At 44.6% G+C, this 22,390-nt stretch overlaps 1 protein-coding gene across 1 annotated transcript in view; it reads right to left on the reverse strand.

The window, feature by feature from the left end:
* LOC306917730 (actin filament-associated protein 1-like 2) overlaps nt 1-21,963 on the reverse strand; it is a gene marked incomplete at its 5' end in the record, with an annotated part of 59,714 nt that extends 37,751 nt beyond the window's left edge. The window contains 4 exons of the mRNA XM_079530632.1: nt 18,212-18,281; nt 18,550-18,633; nt 19,369-19,551; nt 21,679-21,963. Coding sequence (XP_079386758.1) covers nt 18,212-18,281; nt 18,550-18,633; nt 19,369-19,551; nt 21,679-21,963 — 622 coding nt within the window. The remainder of the gene's footprint in view (nt 1-18,211; nt 18,282-18,549; nt 18,634-19,368; nt 19,552-21,678) is intronic.
* Between the last annotated feature and the right edge of the window lie 427 nt (nt 21,964-22,390).

Below are 22,390 nucleotides of genomic sequence, written 5' to 3' on the forward strand. Positions count from 1 at the left end.
GTTCATACTTCTATAGTGGATTAAAGAGGAACAGTTCAGTTCATACTTCTATAGTGGATTAAAGAGGAACAGTTCAGTTCAGTTCATACTTCTATAGTGGATTAAAGAGGAACAGTTCAGTTCAGTTCATACTTCTATAGTGGATTAAAGAGGAACAGTTCAGTTCAGTTCATACTTCTATAGTGGATTAAAGAGGAACAGTTCAGTTCAGTTCATACTTCTATAGTGGATTAAAGATGAACAGTTCAGTTCAGTTCATACTTCTATAGTGGATTAAAGAGGAACAGTTCAGTTCAGTTCATACTTCTATAGTGGATTAAAGAGGAACAGTTCAGTTCAGTTCATACTTCTATAGTGGATTAAAGATGAACAGTTCAGTTCAGTTCATACTTCTATAGTGGATTAAAGAGGAACAGTTCAGTTCAGTTCATACTTCTATAGTGGATTAAAGAGGAACAGTTCAGTTCAGTTCATACTTCTATAGTGGATTAAAGATGAACAGTTCAGTTCAGTTCATACTTCTATAGTGGATTAAAGAGGAACAGTTCAGTTCAGTTCATACTTCTATAGTGGATTAAAGATGAACAGTTCAGTTCAGTTCATACTTCTATAGTGGATTAAAGAGGAACAGTTCAGTTCAGTTCATACTTCTATAGTGGATTAAAGAGGAACAGTTCAGTTCAGTTCATACTTCTATAGTGGATTAAAGAGAAACAGTTCAGTTCAGTTCATACTTCTATAGTGGATTAAAGAGGAACAGTTAGTTCAGTTCATACTTCTATAGTGGATTAAAGAGGAACAGTTCAGTTCAGTTCATACTTCTATAGTGGATTAAAGAGGAACAGTTCAGTTCAGTTCATACTTCTATAGTGGATTAAAGAGAAACAGTTCAGTTCAGTTCATACTTCTATAGTGGATTAAAGAGAAACAGTTCAGTTCAGTTCATACTTCTATAGTGGATTAAAGAGGAACAGTTCAGTTCAGTTCATACTTCTATAGTGGATTAAAGAGGAACAGTTCAGTTCAGTTCATACTTCTATAGTGGATTAAAGAGGAACAGTTCAGTTCAGTTCATACTTCTATAGTGGATTAAAGAGGAACAGTTCAGTTCAGTTCATGATGAGACGTACTGAGACGTACTGGGGTTAAAGGAGCGAAACGTTGATGAATGGTGGTCCCCAGCTGATGACCCGTTTAGGCCCACAGAGGTGTTCAGTGAGGTGTCACAGCACACCTGTTCAAAAGGCACTGGAGGAGGTGCGTCAGGCAGAAATGCCCAGCAGGAATACCAACACCTGTATCTGATATGTTCAATCTGGAGGCATCCAGTGACTACTGTGAAAGGGCAGTTGGCATCCAGGGAAGTCTGGAAGACAGCCAGGAAAGACTGGATGACTGCAGGAAAGTCTGCACCGGGAGTGGAAGGCTAGTTACCTCACCCACTAGTCCCATAAAAGGGACACCCTAAACTTACTACGAAAAGACATAAGAAAAAACAACCCGATGGCCCTCCGAGAGGCGGGATGGAAGAACGGCCAAAACTGACGGATTTCTTGGTAACGACTGGAACGGACATAGACAAAGATTCTTGGATTATGAGAAGATGCAGGTGTGGGTGGGAGAAGGTGACCACTTTCAGAGGTTTGCGGATCCACCAGGGAAGGAAAAAGTGCGAAGAGGGAGGCCATCAGCAACATTGCACTGCAACCGCAGGTCAGACAAGAGGAACCCAAAGCCAGGTCGCAAACCACAGTGCTGAGGGATCCACCGTTGCTGAAGAAAGGCAGGTGGAGGACACAGGAGGGCCCTCGGTGGACACCAATGCCTCTGAGAGTGGCACTGGTGAAGACACACACAGAACACAAAGCAACCCCAACAACCAGGAGCAAAGCCAGAGAACAGAGAGGAAAGAACCTGGAAGGAGGCAGCTGGTCAAATGGCCTAAAGCAAACGAGGTTGCAGTCTGGCAGAAGCTCGACAAGGACCTCAGCCTTATCCTGGAGCATTCACTGCGTGGCCAGGTGGAAACCAAGCTGAACCGCATTGGAGACATCCTGTATGAGGAATGCAGAGGCAGATTTGGAGTGACTGCTGAAAAGCGGAGATCTTGCCCAATGCAGAAGGGGAGGAGGGAGATAGAGATCGAGCAGTTGGTGAAGAGCCGGCGTCAACTCCGAAAACAGTGGAGGAAGGCAAGCAAAGAGGAGAAGGAGGGCCTGAAGCCACTGTGGGACGAGGTGAGGAAAAATCTTGCCGGCCTACGGAGGGCAGAGCGCATTCGCAAACGCAGAAGGCGGAAGGAGAAAGAGAGGAGCAATTTCTTCAAAAACCCCTTCAAGCATGCGAGACAGCTGCTAGAGGACAAGAGGAGCGGAAAACTGGAGATTACCAAATCTGAGCTGGAGAATCACATCAAGGAGCAGTACAGTGACCCAGCCAAGTCAACTCCGCTGGGATCCCCTGGTTATGTTCCTCGCCCAGCTCCACCAGCCGTCCTCTTTAATGCTGCCCTCCCCAAACTCAGCGAGGTAGCAGAAGTGGTCCGGAAGGCAAGAGCAGCCTCAGCCCCAGGCCCTAACGGGATACCATACAAGCTGTACAAGTACTGCCCAGGGGTCCTGAGATACCTCTGGAACCTGCTGAGAGTGGCTTGGAAAAACCAAGTCATCCCTTCAGAGTGGCAAAGAGCTGTCACAGTTTTCATCCCGAAGGAGCAGAACTCCAGTACGATCAGCCAGTTTAGGAGCATTGCTCTCCTGAATGTCGAAGGGAAGATCTTCTTCTCCATCCTGGCCAAGAGGTTGACCAGCTACCTCACAAGCAACGGGTTCATCGACACCAGCTGCCAGAAGGCAGGTGTGCCAGGCTTCCCAGGGTGTGTGGAACACTCTGCAGTAATATGGGAGCAGATCCAAAGGGCGAAAAGAGAGAGAGGTGACCTACATGTTGTGTGGCTGGACCTTGCCAACGCATACGGGTCTGTCCCCCACCAACTCATCGAGTTCGCCTTGGACTTCTTCCATGTCCCAGTCTGCATTAGAGCCCTGATAGCCAAGTACTTTGGAGACCTCCAGATGTGCTGCACCCATCAGGACTTTACAACAGGCTGGCAACAGCTGGAAGTAGGCATTGCCATGGGATGCTCAATCTCGCCCATCTTGTTTGTCGCAGCCTTTGAGATCATCCTCATAGGGGCTAGGAAGATGGTCGGAGGAGTGAAACTGCCTTCAGGTCAAAGGCTACCAGCAGTGAGAGGCTACATGGACGATATCACCACCGTACTCCAGACGGCAGCATGCACAACAAGACTGCTGAAGAGGATAGACGAGCTTGTGGGCTGGGCGAGGATGAAGATCAAACCCCCCAAATCACGCAGTCTGTCTATCAGGAAAGGAGTCAGAAGTGACAAGACCATCTTTGTTGCAGGCGGTGAGAATATCCCATTGCTGGCAGATCAACCTGTTCGTAGCCTGGGTCGTACCTACACAGCAGAGCTCTCTGACAGGCAGATGGGGCAGACAGTGAGGAAGCAGCTCGCAGATGGCCTGGCTAAGATCAATCAAAGCCAACTCCCTGGGAAGTACAAAGTATGGTGTTACCAGTTCATACTGTACCAAAGGGTGATGTGGCCACTGAAGATGAGCGAAATCCCCTCTTCAGTGGTAAGCAAGATGGACGGGCTGGCTAACTCATTCATCAGGAAGTGGCTGGGACTACCAAGATGCCTTTCAGACGTAGGCCTCTTTGGTAGGAACACGCTACAACTACCACTGCGATCCATCAGCATGGGATACAAGCAAGAGAAGGCTCGGCTGGTGCTGGAGCTGAGGGAATCCACTGACCAGCTGGTGAGAGCAGCGGGCACCCAGATAAGAACAGGAAGAAAGTGGAAAGCCCAAGAAGAGGTCGACATGGCAATCGGCAGGCTGAAGCACCGCGAGGTGGTTGGCAGAGTCCAGGAGGGTCGAGCAGGCCTTGGGAGGGGCGACACTCCCTTGTTCTGGTCAAAGGCTTCCAAAGAAGACCGAAGAGCCATGGTGGTGGCAGAAGTGGCAAGAACTGAGCAGGAACGCCTTAACATCAAAGCGGTGTCCCAGGGCCAGCAAGGACGTTGGACGTCATGGGAAGGCCTCACAGACAGATCCATGTCATGGTTTGACCTGTGGAAGATCCCCCAAGCTAGGCTCAGCTTCCTGATCAGAGCAACATATGACACCTTGCCTTGTCCCCGAAACATCCACCAATGGTTCGGTGCCGAAGAGACCTGTCCCCTTTGCAACACCATCAACGCAAGCCTCCAGCACATCCTGTCGGGCTGCAGGACAGCGCTGTCCCAAGGCCGCTACGGATGGCGACACGACCAAGTTCTGAAAAAGCTGGCAGAGGTGTCAGAGTCATGCAGAAAGGAAGCAAACAGCAGACCTTCCGCTCCAGGCAGACATCCCATCCAGTTTGCGAGGGCTGGAGAGGGTGTCAAACCCTCCCGCCAGAGAGATACTGCAAGACTCCTCTCACCGGGAAATGAGTGGACCATGAGGGTCGACCTGGGGAAGCAGCTCCAGTTCCCCAGGGAGATCGTGGAAACATCGCTGCGGCCAGACCTAGTCATGTGGTCAGAGGCTTGCAAGACAGTCCTTCTGGTCGAACTCACCGTCCCATGGGAGGGAGGTTTGGAGGCTGCTTATGAGCGGAAGCGAGCCAAGTACTCAGACCTGGCGGCAGAGTGCAGGGAGGCTGGCTGGAAAGCTGTTATCTGTCCTGTGGAAGTGGGGTGTAGGGGCTTCGTAGGTTCCTCAACTGCTCGCCTACTCCGCGACATGGGATGCACAGGAGCGGGGCATCGGAAAGCCATGAAAGAGCTGGCTGAGGAGGCGGAGAAAGGCAGCTTCTGGCTGTGGCTAAGGAGGAAGCATAGGAGTTGGGGGACAAACACCTAGGGCATCAGCAGGGGGTGGCAGGGAGAGATCCCTGCCACCGCTCCGCCACCATGAGACGTACTGGGGTTAAAGGAGCGAAACGTTGATGAATGGTGGTCCCCAGCTGATGACCCGTTTAGGCCCACAGAGGTGTTCAGTGAGGTGTCACAGCACACCTGTTCAAAAGGCACTGGAGGAGGTGCGTCAGGCAGAAATGCCCAGCAGGAATACCAACACCTGTATCTGATATACTTCTATAGTGGATTAAAGATGAACAGTTCAGTTCAGTTCATACTTCTATAGTGGATTAAAGAGGAACAGTTCAGTTCAGTTCATACTTCTATAGTGGATTAAAGAGGAACAGTTCAGTTCAGTTCATACTTCTATAGTGGATTAAAGAGAAACAGTTCAGTTCAGTTCATACTTCTATAGTGGATTAAAGAGGAACAGTTCAGTTCAGTTCATACTTCTATAGTGAATTAAAGAGGAACAGTTCAGTTCATACTTCTATAGTGGATTAAAGAGGAACAGTTCAGTTCAGTTCATACTTCTATAGTGAATTAAAGAGGAACAGTTCAGTTCATACTTCTATAGTGGATTAAAGAGGAACAGTTCAGTTCAGTTCATACTTCTATAGTGGATTAAAGAGGAACAGTTCAGTTCAGTTCATACTTCTATAGTGGATTAAAGAGGAACAGTTCAGTTCAGTTCATACTTCTATAGTGGATTAAAGAGGAACAGTTCAGTTCATACTTCTATAGTGGATTAAAGAGGAACAGTTCAGTTCAGTTCATACTTCTATAGTGGATTAAAGAGGAACAGTTCAGTTCAGTTCATACTTCTATAGTGGATTAAAGAGGAACAGTTCAGTTCAGTTCATACTTCTATAGTGGATTAAAGACGAACAGTTCAGTTCAGTTCATACTTCTATAGTGGATTAAAGAGGAACAGTTCAGTTCATACTTCTATAGTGGATTAAAGAGCAACAGTTCAGTTCATACTTCTATAGTGGATTAAAGACGAACAGTTCAGTTCAGTTCATACTTCTATAGTGGATTAAAGAGGAACAGTTCAGTTCAGTTCATACTTCTATAGTGGATTAAAGAGGAACAGTTCAGTTCATACTTCTATAGTGGATTAAAGAGGAACAGTTCAGTTCAGTTCATACTTCTATAGTGAATTAAAGAGGAACAGTTCAGTTCAGTTCATACTTCTATAGTGGATTAAAGAGGAACAGTTCAGTTCATACTTCTATAGTGGATTAAAGAGGAACAGTTCAGTTCAGTTCATACTTCTATAGTGGATTAAAGAGGAACAGTTCAGTTCATACTTCTATAGTGGATTAAAGAGGAACAGTTCAGTTCAGTTCATACTTCTATAGTGGATTAAAGAGGAACAGTTCAGTTCAGTTCATACTTCTATAGTGGATTAAAGAGGAACAGTTCAGTTCAGTTCATACTTCTATAGTGGATTAAAGACGAACAGTTCAGTTCAGTTCATACTTCTATAGTGGATTAAAGAGGAACAGTTCAGTTCATACTTCTATAGTGGATTAAAGAGCAACAGTTCAGTTCATACTTCTATAGTGGATTAAAGACGAACAGTTCAGTTCAGTTCATACTTCTATAGTGGATTAAAGACGAACAGTTCAGTTCAGTTCATACTTCTATAGTGGATTAAAGAGAAACAGTTCAGTTCAGTTCATACTTCTATAGTGGATTAAAGAGGAACAGTTCAGTTCATACTTCTATAGTGGATTAAAGAGGAACAGTTCAGTTCAGTTCATACTTCTATAGTGGATTAAAGAGGAACAGTTCAGTTCAGTTCATACTTCTATAGTGGATTAAAGAGGAACAGTTCAGTTCAGTTCATACTTCTATAGTGGATTAAAGACGAACAGTTCAGTTCAGTTCATACTTCTATAGTGGATTAAAGAGGAACAGTTCAGTTCAGTTCATACTTCTATAGTGGATTAAAGAGGAACAGTTCAGTTCAGTTCATACTTCTATAGTGGATTAAAGACGAACAGTTCAGTTCAGTTCATACTTCTATAGTGGATTAAAGACGAACAGTTCAGTTCAGTTCATACTTCTATAGTGGATTAAAGAGGAACAGTTCAGTTCATACTTCTATAGTGGATTAAAGAGGAACAGTTCAGTTCAGTTCATACTTCTATAGTGGATTAAAGAGGAACAGTTCAGTTCAGTTCATACTTCTATAGTGGATTAAAGACGAACAGTTCAGTTCAGTTCATACTTCTATAGTGGATTAAAGAGGAACAGTTCAGTTCAGTTCATACTTCTATAGTGGATTAAAGAGGAACAGTTCAGTTCAGTTCATACTTCTATAGTGGATTAAAGAGGAACAGTTCAGTTCAGTTCATACTTCTATAGTGGATTAAAGACGAACAGTTCAGTTCAGTTCATACTTCTATAGTGGATTAAAGAGGAACAGTTCAGTTCAGTTCATACTTCTATAGTGGATTAAAGATGAACAGTTCAGTTCAGTTCATACTTCTATAGTGGATTAAAGAGGAACAGTTCAGTTCAGTTCATACTTCTATAGTGGATTAAAGAGGAACAGTTCAGTTCAGTTCATACTTCTATAGTGGATTAAAGATGAACAGTTCAGTTCAGTTCATACTTCTATAGTGGATTAAAGATGAACAGTTCAGTTCAGTTCATACTTCTATAGTGGATTAAAGAGGAACAGTTAGTTCAGTTCATACTTCTATAGTGGATTAAAGAGGAACAGTTCAGTTCAGTTCATACTTCTATAGTGGATTAAAGAGAAACAGTTCAGTTCAGTTCATACTTCTATAGTGGATTAAAGAGAAACAGTTCAGTTCAGTTCATACTTCTATAGTGGATTAAAGAGGAACAGTTCAGTTCAGTTCATACTTCTATAGTGGATTAAAGAGGAACAGTTCAGTTCAGTTCATACTTCTATAGTGGATTAAAGAGGAACAGTTCAGTTCAGTTCATACTTCTATAGTGGATTAAAGAGGAACAGTTCAGTTCAGTTCATACTTCTATAGTGGATTAAAGATGAACAGTTCAGTTCAGTTCATACTTCTATAGTGGATTAAAGAGGAACAGTTCAGTTCAGTTCATACTTCTATAGTGGATTAAAGAGGAACAGTTCAGTTCAGTTCATACTTCTATAGTGGATTAAAGAGAAACAGTTCAGTTCAGTTCATACTTCTATAGTGGATTAAAGAGGAACAGTTCAGTTCAGTTCATACTTATATAGTGGATTAAAGAGGAACAGTTCAGTTCAGTTCATACTTCTATAGTGGATTAAAGAGGAACAGTTCAGTTCAGTTCATACTTCTATAGTGGATTAAAGAGGAACAGTTCAGTTCAGTTCATACTTCTATAGTGGATTAAAGAGAAACAGTTCAGTTCAGTTCATACTTCTATAGTGGATTAAAGAGGAACAGTTCAGTTCAGTTCATACTTCTATAGTGAATTAAAGAGGAACAGTTCAGTTCATACTTCTATAGTGGATTAAAGAGGAACAGTTCAGTTCAGTTCATACTTCTATAGTGAATTAAAGAGGAACAGTTCAGTTCATACTTCTATAGTGGATTAAAGAGGAACAGTTCAGTTCAGTTCATACTTCTATAGTGGATTAAAGAGGAACAGTTCAGTTCAGTTCATACTTCTATAGTGGATTAAAGAGGAACAGTTCAGTTCAGTTCATACTTCTATAGTGGATTAAAGAGGAACAGTTCAGTTCAGTTCATACTTCTATAGTGGATTAAAGAGGAACAGTTCAGTTCAGTTCATACTTCTATAGTGGATTAAAGAGGAACAGTTCAGTTCAGTTCATACTTCTATAGTGGATTAAAGAGGAACAGTTCAGTTCAGTTCATACTTCTATAGTGGATTAAAGAGGAACAGTTCAGTTCAGTTCATACTTCTATAGTGGATTAAAGAGGAACAGTTCAGTTCAGTTCTTACTTCTATAGTGGATTAAAGAGGAACAGTTCAGTTCATACTTCTATAGTGGATTAAAGAGGAACAGTTCAGTTCATACTTCTATAGTGGATTAAAGAGGAACAGTTCAGTTCAGTTCATACTTCTATAGTGGATTAAAGAGGAACAGTTCAGTTCAGTTCATACTTCTATAGTGGATTAAAGAGGAACAGTTCAGTTCAGTTCATACTTCTATAGTGGATTAAAGAGGAACAGTTCAGTTCAGTTCATACTTCTATAGTGGATTAAAGACGAACAGTTCAGTTCAGTTCATACTTCTATAGTGGATTAAAGAGGAACAGTTCAGTTCAGTTCATACTTCTATAGTGGATTAAAGAGGAACAGTTCAGTTCAGTTCATACTTCTATAGTGGATTAAAGACGAACAGTTCAGTTCAGTTCATACTTCTATAGTGGATTAAAGACGAACAGTTCAGTTCAGTTCATACTTCTATAGTGGATTAAAGAGGAACAGTTCAGTTCATACTTCTATAGTGGATTAAAGAGCAACAGTTCAGTTCATACTTCTATAGTGGATTAAAGACGAACAGTTCAGTTCAGTTCATACTTCTATAGTGGATTAAAGAGGAACAGTTCAGTTCATACTTCTATAGTGGATTAAAGAGGAACAGTTCAGTTCAGTTCATACTTCTATAGTGGATTAAAGAGGAACAGTTCAGTTCAGTTCATACTTCTATAGTGGATTAAAGAGGAACAGTTCAGTTCAGTTCATACTTCTATAGTGGATTAAAGAGGAACAGTTCAGTTCAGTTCATACTTCTATAGTGGATTAAAGAGGAACAGTTCAGTTCAGTTCATACTTCTATAGTGGATTAAAGAGGAACAGTTCAGTTCAGTTCATACTTCTATAGTGGATTAAAGATGAACAGTTCAGTTCAGTTCATACTTCTATAGTGGATTAAAGAGGAACAGTTCAGTTCAGTTCATACTTCTATAGTGGATTAAAGAGGAACAGTTCAGTTCATACTTCTATAGTGGATTAAAGACGAACAGTTCAGTTCAGTTCATACTTCTATAGTGGATTAAAGAGGAACAGTTCAGTTCAGTTCATACTTCTATAGTGGATTAAAGACGAACAGTTCAGTTCAGTTCATACTTCTATAGTGGATTAAAGACGAACAGTTCAGTTCAGTTCATACTTCTATAGTGGATTAAAGAGGAACAGTTCAGTTCAGTTCATACTTCTATAGTGGATTAAAGAGGAACAGTTCAGTTCAGTTCATACTTCTATAGTGGATTAAAGAGGAACAGTTCAGTTCATACTTCTATAGTGGATTAAAGACGAACAGTTCAGTTCATACTTCTATAGTGGATTAAAGAGGAACAGTTCAGTTCAGTTCATACTTCTATAGTGGATTAAAGAGGAACAGTTCAGTTCAGTTCATACTTCTATAGTGGATTAAAGAGGAACAGTTCAGTTCAGTTCATACTTCTATAGTGGATTAAAGAGGAACAGTTCAGTTCAGTTCATACTTCTATAGTGGATTAAAGAGGAACAGTTCAGTTCATACTTCTATAGTGGATTAAAGAGGAACAGTTCAGTTCAGTTCATACTTCTATAGTGGATTAAAGAGGAACAGTTCAGTTCAGTTCATACTTCTATAGTGGATTAAAGAGGAACAGTTCAGTTCAGTTCATACTTCTATAGTGGATTAAAGAGGAACAGTTCAGTTCAGTTCATACTTCTATAGTGGATTAAAGAGGAACAGTTCAGTTCAGTTCATACTTCTATAGTGGATTAAAGAGGAACAGTTCAGTTCATACTTCTATAGTGGATTAAAGAGGAACAGTTCAGTTCAGTTCATACTTCTATAGTGGATTAAAGAGGAACAGTTCAGTTCAGTTCATACTTCTATAGTGGATTAAAGAGGAACAGTTCAGTTCAGTTCATACTTCTATAGTGGATTAAAGAGGAACAGTTCAGTTCATACTTCTATAGTGGATTAAAGAGGAACAGTTCAGTTCAGTTCATACTTCTATAGTGAATTAAAGAGGAACAGTTCAGTTCATACTTCTATAGTGGATTAAAGAGGAACAGTTCAGTTCAGTTCATACTTCTATAGTGGATTAAAGAGGAACAGTTCAGTTCAGTTCATACTTCTATAGTGGATTAAAGAGGAACAGTTCAGTTCAGTTCATACTTCTATAGTGGATTAAAGAGGAACAGTTCAGTTCATACTTCTATAGTGGATTAAAGAGGAACAGTTAGTTCAGTTCATACTTCTATAGTGGATTAAAGAGGAACAGTTCAGTTCAGTTCATACTTCTATAGTGGATTAAAGAGGAACAGTTCAGTTCAGTTCATACTTCTATAGTGGATTAAAGAGGAACAGTTCAGTTCATACTTCTATAGTGGATTAGACCAGTGGTTCTCAACCAGTGGTCCGGGGACCACCAGTGGTCCTTGAGGTGCTTCCAGGGGGTCCGGGGACCACCAGCGGTCCTTGAGGGGCTTCCAGGTGGTCCGGGGACAACCAGTGGCCCTTGAGGGGCTTCCAGGTGGTCCCCAGCTAAATGACAGAGAGTTGGACCCTTACAGAGATTTAACTCTTGATGTTTTATTTTACACTCTCAAGAGTTAAATTACTCGGCTTGTAGATCTGCTATTTTTGAAAAATCATAAAAATGTGGTGCAAATCTTTGAATATATATTCTTTCAGAGTCAATGTTTTAACTCAGGTCTAAATGTGTTAAATAGGCTTGCATTAAAGTGATAATGCTTCATAGCTCATGTTTAAGAATAATATGTGGCCAATCTTTCTTACATTTCTTAAATTTTCTTAAATTTAATTTGCTATCAAATATGGTTGAAGATGTCTGCATTGTATGTACGTACGTACGTACGTACGTACGTACGTACGTACGTACGTACGGACGGACGTACGGACATACATACATACATATGCTAAATGTTTTATGAAATCAATCGGATCGGATTATCACACGATAGCTGGTTTTCGTCATGTTGCAGACAGTTGCACTGAGCTATCTCGTTAAACCCAGCTGGCTGCGATGAATAACTAATCATATAATCAACCATATAGTCACCAACCGATCCATATAAATGATATCATTCTGTAGTGTAAGATGACCACGCAATGTTACAGTCCACTGCAGGCTACAGGCTTTGATTTACAAAATGATTAGTATTATAACCGCCGTCCCTCGGTGCGGCGGCGCGCCTCGTTATATGTGCCCACTTTGTTTGTAAACTTTGTTTGTTCTTTTGGACACCGAACAGGGACGATAGGGTACCTGGAGTCAGAACGGGGACGATAGGCTACCTGGAGTCAGAACAGGGACGATAGGGTACCTGGAGTCAGAACGGGGACGATAGGCTACCTGGAGTCAGAACAGGGACGATAGGCTACCTGGAGTCAGAACAGGGACGATAGGCTACCTGGAGTCAGAACAGGGACGATAGGCTACCTGGAGTCAGAACAGGGACGATAGGCTACCTGGAGTCAGAACAGGGACGATAGGCTACCTGGAGTCAGAACAGGGACGATAGGCTACCTGGAGTCAGAACAGGGACGATAGGCTACCTGGAGTCAGAACAGGGACGATAGGCTACCTGGAGTCAGAACAGGGACGATAGGCTACCTGGAGTCAGAACGGGGACGATAGGCTACCTGGAGTCAGAACGGGGACGATAGGCTACCTGGAGTCAGAACGGGGACGATAGGCTACCTGGAGTCAGAACGGGGACGATAGGCTACCTGGAGTCAGAACAGGGACGATAGGCTACCTGGAGTCAGAACAGGGACGATAGGCTACCTGGAGTCAGAACAGGGACGATAGGCTACCTGGAGTCAGAACAGGGACGATAGGCTACCTGGAGTCAGAACAGGGACGATAGGCTACCTGGAGTCAGAACAGGGACGATAGGCTACCTGGAGTCAGAACAGGGACGATAGGCTACCTGGAGTCAGAACAGGGACGATAGGCTACCTGGAGTCAGAACAGGGACGATAGGCTACCTGGAGTCAGAACAGGGACGATAGGCTACCTGGAGTCAGAACAGGGACGATAGGCTACCTGGAGTCAGAACAGGGACGATAGGCTACCTGGAGTCAGAACAGGGACGATAGGCTACCTGGAGTCAGAACAGGGACGATAGGCTACCTGGAGTCAGAACGGGGACGATAGGCTACCTGGAGTCAGAACGGGGACGATAGGCTACCTGGAGTCAGAACGGGGACGATAGGCTACCTGGAGTCAGAACAGGGACGATAGGCTACCTGGAGTCAGAACAGGGACGATAGGCTACCTGGAGTCAGAACAGGGACGATAGGCTACCTGGAGTCAGAACGGGGACGATAGGCTACCTGGAGTCAGAACGGGGACGATAGGCTACCTGGAGTCAGAACGGGGACGATAGGCTACCTGGAGTCAGAACAGGGACGATAGGCTACCTGGAGTCAGAACAGGGACGATAGGCTAGCTGGAGTCAGAACAGGGACGATAGGCTACCTGGAGTCAGAACAGGGACGATAGGCTACCTGGAGTCAGAACAGGGACGATAGGCTACCTGGAGTCAGAACAGGGACGATAGGCTACCTGGAGTCAGAACAGGGACGATAGGCTACCTGGAGTCAGAACAGGGACGATAGGCTACCTGGAGTCAGAACAGGGACGATAGGCTACCTGGAGTCAGAACAGGGACGATAGGCTACCTGGAGTCAGAACAGGGACGATAGGCTACCTGGAGTCAGAACAGGGACGATAGGCTACCTGGAGTCAGAACAGGGACGATAGGCTACCTGGAGTCAGAACAGGGACGATAGGCTACCTGGAGTCAGAACAGGGACGATAGGCTACCTGGAGTCAGAACAGGGACGATAGGCTACCTGGAGTCAGAACAGGGACGATAGGCTACCTGGAGTCAGAACAGGGACGATAGGCTACCTGGAGTCAGAACAGGGACGATAGGCTACCTGGAGTCGGGACGATAGGCTACCTGGAGTCAGAACAGGGACGATAGGCTACCTGGAGTCAGAACAGGGACGATATGCTACCTGGAGTCAGAACAGGGACGATAGGCTACCTGGAGTCAGAACAGGGACGATAGGCTACCTGGAGTCAGAACAGGGACGATAGGCTACCTGGAGTCAGAACAGGGACGATAGGCTACCTGGAGTCAGAACAGGGACGATAGGCTACCTGGAGTCAGAACAGGGACGATAGGCTACCTGGAGTCAGAACAGGGACGATAGGCTACCTGGAGTCAGAACAGGGACGATAGGCTACCTGGAGTCAGAACAGGGACGATAGGCTACCTGGAGTCAGAACAGGGACGATAGGCTACCTGGAGTCGGGACGATAGGCTACCTGGAGTCAGAACAGGGACGATAGGCTACCTGGAGTCGGGACGATAGGCTACCTGGAGTCAGAACAGGGACGATAGGCTACCTGGAGTCGGGACGATAGGCTACCTGGAGTCGGGACGATAGGCTACCTGGAGTCGGGACGATAGGCTACCTGGAGTCGGGACGATAGGCTACCTGGAGTCAGAACAGGGACGATAGGCTACCTGGAGTCAGAACAGGGACGATAGGCTACCTGGAGTCAGAACAGGGACGATAGGCTACCTGGAGTCAGAACAGGGACGATAGGCTACCTGGAGTCAGAACAGGGACGATAGGCTACCTGGAGTCAGAACAGGGACGATAGGCTACCTGGAGTCGGGACGATAGGCTACCTGGAGTCAGAACAGGGACGATAGGCTACCTGGAGTCGGGACGATAGGCTACCTGGAGTCAGAACAGGGACGATAGGCTACCTGGAGTCGGGACGATAGGCTACCTGGAGTCGGGACGATAGGCTACCTGGAGTCGGGACGATAGGCTACCTGGAGTCGGGACGATAGGCTACCTGGAGTCAGAACAGGGACGATAGGCTACCTGGAGTCAGAACAGGGACGATAGGCTACCTGGAGTCAGAACAGGGACGATAGGCTACCTGGAGTCAGAACAGGGACGATAGGCTACCTGGAGTCAGAACAGGGACGATAGGCTACCTGGAGTCAGAACAGGGACGATAGGCTACCTGGAGTCAGAACAGGGACGATAGGCTACCTGGAGTCGGGACGATAGGCTACCTGGAGTCAGAACAGGGACGATAGGCTACCTGGAGTCGGGACGATAGGCTACCTGGAGTCAGAACAGGGACGATAGGCTACCTGGAGTCGGGACGATAGGCTACCTGGAGTCGGGACGATAGGCTACCTGGAGTCGGGACGATAGGCTACCTGGAGTCGGGACGATAGGCTACCTGGAGTCAGAACAGGGACGTTAGGCTACCTGGAGTCAGAACAGGGACGATAGGCTACCTGGAGTCAGAACAGGGACGATAGGCTACCTGGAGTCAGAACAGGGACGATAGGCTACCTGGAGTCAGAACAGGGACGATAGGCTACCTGGAGTCAGAACAGGGACGATAGGTTACCTGGAGTCAGAACAGGGACGATAGGCTACCTGGAGTCAGAACAGGGACGATAGGCTACCTGGAGTCTTGTTTGTTCTTTTGGACACCGAACGTGGACGATAGGCTACCTGGAGTCTTGTTTGTTCTTTTGGACACCGAACGTGGACGATAGGCTACCTGGAGTCTTGGACATATAGGTGCTTCACTTCAGAGGAAACTAAGGGGAGCTATTCACCACCACTGGAAATGGAATCCATTAGAATGATATGGAAATGGAACATTAACAGTCTAGCGTGAGCTACATAAATCCTTTATTTCGGCGATAAGTCCATTGAACTCCGTTCTCACTCTCACACAGACACACACTGAACCACGGTGCGCGCCGCTGCGCTGTCCATTAAAGTGGCGTTCTTATCTTTTTTTCCGGGCTTTATCGGGCTTCGGGCCTAACATTATGGTAATTTTTTAGCAAATTAGCTAACCCGACTCCGAGAGAGAGAGGGGAGAGGGACAGTGGTGATGATGGTTTAAATTAAACACATTTTGGTTCAGGCTTGGTGGGGCGCCTGTCCAAAAAAATAATTAGCCTACTCCATTAATGAAGACGACGCATGGAGTTATAATAGCCACATTTTCCTAAGTGTGCTGTCATGGGTAATCAAATAATTCTAAAAGAAATATAACACATATGGCAAGATGGAAATTATCTAGATGATGCTGACATAAAAATATTAATTTAATTACGACATTTTTATATTTAACACTAGCATGCCTGATTTAAAATCTCTACTAGTAAGACGGCTAACGGTCGGGCTGACCGTGTTTTTCATGTGATTTGATTGGCCATTATCTCCCCCACTCGTCTAATGTACTTCACACCTCCCTGCACCCGTTGACGGCTTGCCATTGGCTTCTAAATGTTACATTCCAACTAATTCAAGGCAGCAGTTTCAACTGACAGGACAACTCAAGTTATTTTTTCTTTTTCATTTCAGTTTACCAAACTATAATTATAGTGACGATGTGAGCGCTATATATTCAATATAGCGCTCACATCGTCACTATAATTAATTAGCCTTGCGCAGCAAACACTGTCCGACTTTGTATTGAGACAATAAAATAGGCTAACACACGTTATTGTAACAGCCAGAGCCAGGCACACACAGAGAAATGCGACATTAGCGTTATATATTGTCATTTTTATATAGAGGGGAAACATTATAGGGAGGGAGGTCTATCGCGTTGGAATGATTCATGTCATTGATGTCATTTTTACACTGTTCGTTTAGCGTGCCCTCCGAAAAATAAAGTCACAAACAATGTCTGTTTATTTCTCCCGAAAAAGTGTTTTTGTGAAGGCCAAGCCTTGCCTAGCCTTACAGACCCACTGCCTATGATCGATGTAATTTATATATATTTGATTGATTGTGCCAGCAGAGAGGCCCGTAGCAGAATTTTTATAGCAGCACGGTTTATATATACACCATAGGATAGAACAAGTCATGTGACGCATCGCCGCCACAAATAGTGCTACAGCGTTATCTAAAATGCACTTCCGCATACCTCACCGTCAGTTACTTGGATCCATGAACATATTATCTCCGAGAGAGGGAGAGAAAAAAAAAAGAGAGACGTGATGCATGAAAATCAGTTCCACAGTTCCACTGGTAGCGTGCAGAAACGTTTACAGACAAAGAAGGACGGACAGAACTGTTATCTTTTCACTGACAAAACATTTAGAGGTTCGGGACGTCTATCGGGTTGGACTGATTTCAAACACTGTCATTTTTATTTTGAATCGCTTATCGGCAAGCATTCTCGCTCCAAGGAAAGGAAATGTCGGTCGGGTCAAACAGATCATGCTATAAAATGTATTATTAAACACCATTTAGTCTATGCTGTGAGTACATTCGTAATGTAAGTTTGCCTACATGTGGAAGTAGTTGGAATGCAAATGACACATTAGCTTGAACAATGCCCGTCTCCAGCCGGGAGGGAGGTGTGAACTTCACTGCTTGCGGGGGAGAAAGGGTGAGAAGTCTAAGAGCGGTCCCACGGACCGAAAAAGAGAAGACTTAGTAGTAGAATTATGTCTAAAATCATATTTCCAAAACGTTTCAGATGGAAAAAAAACAGAGATGGTTTGAATCGAACATTTAGAAAAAGTCATGCAAGGGGAACTTTTTCAGGACTTTATGGGCAAAGAAAATCCACTTCAAAATTTCAAAATCGGTCAGCCAGACCGCTCCGACGCGCTAGTGTTAAAAGGTCTTTAGGAAAAACGGGGTTGCTTCTAAATTCATTCATGCAGGAGGCCTTATGACACGTAAGGCTGTGCTCTATCTAGGTATTCTATGTCTATGTTGTCGTGTTTAGACGGTGTTTCCCAAAAAAGGACATGGTGTCTGATTCGCTGCCCATGCAGCCAATTAGGCAGCAGACAGGCTTCTGTGTGCGGCCTAGAGGGCATCTGAGCATGTGCTACACCACAACTCTCACGCACGTGTTCTTTGAGAAACCCAGCCATTATCTTCGACTTCCAACTTCACTTTATTCATCAAAAGGGATTTTCTTTTTACGGTACAAGAAACCCACACATTTCTGTAAAAATAAATATTAAGAAGAGAGGGAAAAAAAACAGATTGCATATCTGGCTTAGAGATCAATAAAAAAAATCACACCCGTGTGAAGTGAGGGGCGCTCGTATCATCATGAATGATTACATCATCTCATTCTGGCCAATCACAGACTGCGTCCTCACCTTTTGTCTTAAATGTTTGTGTTTACACAGACCCTCAAAGCTGGACATAATGTAGGATGGATAAAAACACAAATGAATGAATAAAAAAATAAAAAAGTGTCATCTCACCGTCTTTGGCGTCAGGAGTGTCTGCGTGGCTGTCTGTGCTGCTGCCGCTCTCTGAGGCACTGAGCTCCCCCTGGTGGACACAATGGTGTATTGCTATTATTAACACATTCCGTCCGTACAACGTCTGGGAACGTCCTAGCTAATCCAACCGACGGATCTCAACGACGTGTGCACAACACGTCCTAGCGCTTTGTCATTGTAATCAAACGGGAAAAAATATATTTTTTATTTTAGATTTTTCTTTTTTTTTGGGGGGGTTGGCCTCTTCTTCTACTGTAATAGATTATATTACAGTAATCTATTAAATATTACAGTAATCTATTACAGTAATCTCTAACCTTGGTACAGATGAGTCTAGGAGAGTCAGAGGTCACGTGGGGGTCACCGCTCTCTGCCGGCCGAGGACTGATGTCCTGAATGACCTGGAGGAGAGGAGCACGCACACACACACGCACGTACGTGCACGCACGAACGTGCACACACGCACGCATGCACGCACGCACGCACCACACGCACATACACACACGTTGTGAAGAACATCGCCTGGGGCAGTGCAAAGACACACAACCTCCAAAATGTTAGAAGCTTGTAGATCTTGTAGATCTGCTATTTTCAGCATGCAAAGTGTAAAATGACTTATACTGGATCTCTTGTCCACTAGTCCCTTCCTAACATTTTAGTCTAGTTTTTAGCTGTTGACGAAATCCTCATTCATCATAGCTTAGTTTTCATTTAGTTTCCGTTTAGTTTTCGTCAGTGAAAAAAGGTAGTAGACAGTAGTCGAAACATTTTTCGTCTTAGTTTTGGTCGACCAAAACAACACTGGCCTGCTCCCTGCTCTGCAGCCCCAGCTCCAGGTCTTACCACTCCTCGGCCTGCTCCAGCTCCAGGGCCAGGTCCAGGTCTTACCCTGAGCCACTCCTCGGCCTGCTCCAGCTCCAGGGCCAGGTCCAGGTCTTACCCTGAGCCACTCCTCGGCCTGCTCCAGCTTCAGGTCTAGGTCCAGGTCCAGGTCTTACCCTGAGCCACTCCTCGGCCTGCTCCCTGCTCTGCAGCCCCAGGACGATGGCCTCTCCTCCAGGTCTTACCCTGAGCCACTCCTCGGCCTGCTCCCTGCTCTGCAGCCCCAGGACGATGGCCTCTCCTCCAGGTCTTACCCTGAGCCACTCCTCGGCCTGCTCCCTGCTCTGCAGCCCCAGGACGATGGCCTCTCCTCCCAGAGGGATGACCTTCAGCTTGTGCTCCTTCCTCCTGGTTGGCTGTTTGTCCTTGTAGACCACGCTGCAGCCCTGCAGACTGACGTCCAGCAGGGGGAGCTGTTCCTTACTGCTCTTGTAGCACTGAGGAGAGATTATTACATAATTGTTACATAGACAAAGGGTTGCGTTATTTATTCATAGGATGATAATAATTCCTGGAGTTGTAAACATACACTTAGAGTCTGTGAGAAGCTTTCAAAGTTCACTAAACGTAAAAAAAAATGTCACCTCGTTTTTGCATAATGTATGCTAATTATGCTAATTCGGAAAGGTTGTATGACTTCACAATGATAACAGATGAATTTCTGGACATCACAAACATGGACTTAAGTTATTTCCATTTCCTGTTTTTGGCAATTCATTAGCTATTTATGCTAATTAAACATGCTAAACCCGACATAAAAAAACCTCAAGAATCAAGATATACCCGTCTCCAAAGATTTACATTCCAAAATTACAGAAAGTGATAGGCTCCCCTATTAATAGGCCCCTCCCAATAATTTTGCTAGCCAATTACAATGTCAAGTCACCCCTGTGATCATGTGTAAGTAATTTGGAGGGGATTTAACCCCAAAAATCATGTTTTTGGGGTAATTTTTTTTGCATTTTGCGGCGCCCCCTATGGATGAAAATGGAATTGCTGCTGAATTTGGCTCTGTGTTGACGCCATCCCCCAGGACATGTGATTAGACGTTGGGTTCATGATTTGTGGCATTGTTTGTAAAATAGGCCCCTCCTACTAACTTCGGACGACGATACGGACAAAAAAAATCTAAAATTCAGATTTTTTTTAAAAACGCAATCGGATAGGTCCAGAGATCATGTGTACCGATTTCTGTGAGATTTGGACAAAATCTGTAGGTTCATGATCAAAAAGTGGGTTTTGAAGAAAATTCTAAATGGCGGAAAATCTATCCTGCCACAAATGGGCGTGGCCTATATGGGGAGATGCGTCATGACCAAAGGAATCCAGGGAATCTTTTATCTAGATTTTACGACGTACGGTTCAAGAGTTATAAGCCAACACGTAAAGTGGGCTGTTATAGCGCCACCATGAGGTCAACCGATGCAATTATAAGCTAATTAATTCTAGTCATAATTATGAACATTAATATATGAATATATTATATTAATATTAATGCACAAATAAAGTAATATCAATTTAAATATCCATAACTTGCTAAGTTTGGTTTGTTATAAACGTCAGAGACGTCCGCATACAAAAACAACATTAAGCAGATAAGCGTCCTGAATCATAGCCACGTTGACAACGTTTGTAATAAACCAACCCGTTTGTAAATCCGTCCAGATTTGAGCGAGTTAGTTTTTGTTTGAGCTGCCAAAGAACATACTGTACTGTAGCCCCGAGGCAAGATGGCCGCCGGGTGAACTACGTCAGAGACTCTGCCTTGAGCCATCTGGCCTTTCTAGATGTCCATGGGCTGGTAGAGTACATAGAACTACACATCCCACAGTGCACTGGGCCATCTAGCCTTTATAGATGTCCATGGGCTGGTAGAGTACATAGAACTACACATCCCACAATGCCCTGGGCCATCTAGCCTTTATATGTCTATGGGCTGGTAGAGTACATAGAACTACACATCCCACAATGCACTGGGCCATCTAGCCTTTATACATGTCTATGGGCTGGTAGAGTAGAACTACACATCCCACAGTGCACTGGGCCATCTAGCCTTTATACATGTCTATGGGCTGGTAGAGTACATAGAACTAGACATCCCACAATGCACTGGGCCATCTAGCCTTTATATATGTCTATGGGCTGGTAGAGTACATAGAACTACACATCCCACAATGCACTAGGGCCATCTAGCCTTTATAGATGTCTATGGGCTGGTAGAGTACATAGAACTACACATCCCACAGTGCACTGGGCAATCTAGCCTTTATATATGTCTATGGGCTGGTAGAGTACATAGAACTACACATCCCACAATGCACTAGGGCCATCTAGCCTTTATAGATGTCTATGGGCTGGTAGAGTACATAGAACTACACATCCCACAATGCACTGGGCCATCTAGCCTTTATATATGTCTATGGGCTGGTAGAGTACATAGAACTACACATCCCACAATGCACTGGGCCATCTAGCCTTTATATATGTCCATGGGCTGGTAGAGTACATAGAACTACACATCCCACAATGCACTGGGCCATCTAGTCTATGGTCCTCCCACTCACCAGGAGGCGCTGTTCCCTGACCACACACAGCTGCTTGGCCCACTGGCCCAGCCACTTCTTCCTCCACAGGAAGGCGCAGATGCGCGCGTCCTTCATCAGCTCGATGCTGGCCTCTGCTGACGGCCACTGGTGCTGCGCCTCGCCTCCCGGTGGGGGCGTGGCCGCCGCCGCGGGGGGAGGGGGCGTGGCCACCGAGCACTTCCCGCGGGTCACTTCCTCCTCGTCGTACGACTCGTAGGAGCTGCTGACCGCCTCGCCGTCGTCTGCGGGGGGTTCAAAGGTCATGGTAACTCATTCCGATTGGCTAAGGACTTCTTTTAACCCGTCCTGGGCGGGAACACCCCTTTTGGTGTTTTTAAAAGCATTATGTTGTGCTTTAGCTGTTGACAAATAGCAGATCTACAAGCTTGTAGCGCGGCACTCGGTGCCGCACTACGAGCTTGTAGATCTGAAAAATCGTGAAAATGTGGTCGCAAATCTTTAAATATATATTCTTTCAGAGCGAACGTTTTGACCTCAAATCTTTGCTTCGGTTCCCTGTGAGAACCACTGATATAGAAACATGAGGTTTTAACCCTGTGAGAACCACTGATATAGAAACATGAGGTTTTAACCCTGTGAGAACCACTGATATAGAAACATGAGGTTTTAACCCTGTGAGAACCACTGATATAGAAACATGAGGTTTTAACCCTGTGAGAACCACTGATAT

This window comes from Electrona antarctica (genome assembly GCF_951216825.1).
Source record: "Electrona antarctica genome assembly, contig: scaffold_309, whole genome shotgun sequence".
Classification (NCBI taxonomy): domain Eukaryota; kingdom Metazoa; phylum Chordata; class Actinopteri; order Myctophiformes; family Myctophidae; genus Electrona; species Electrona antarctica.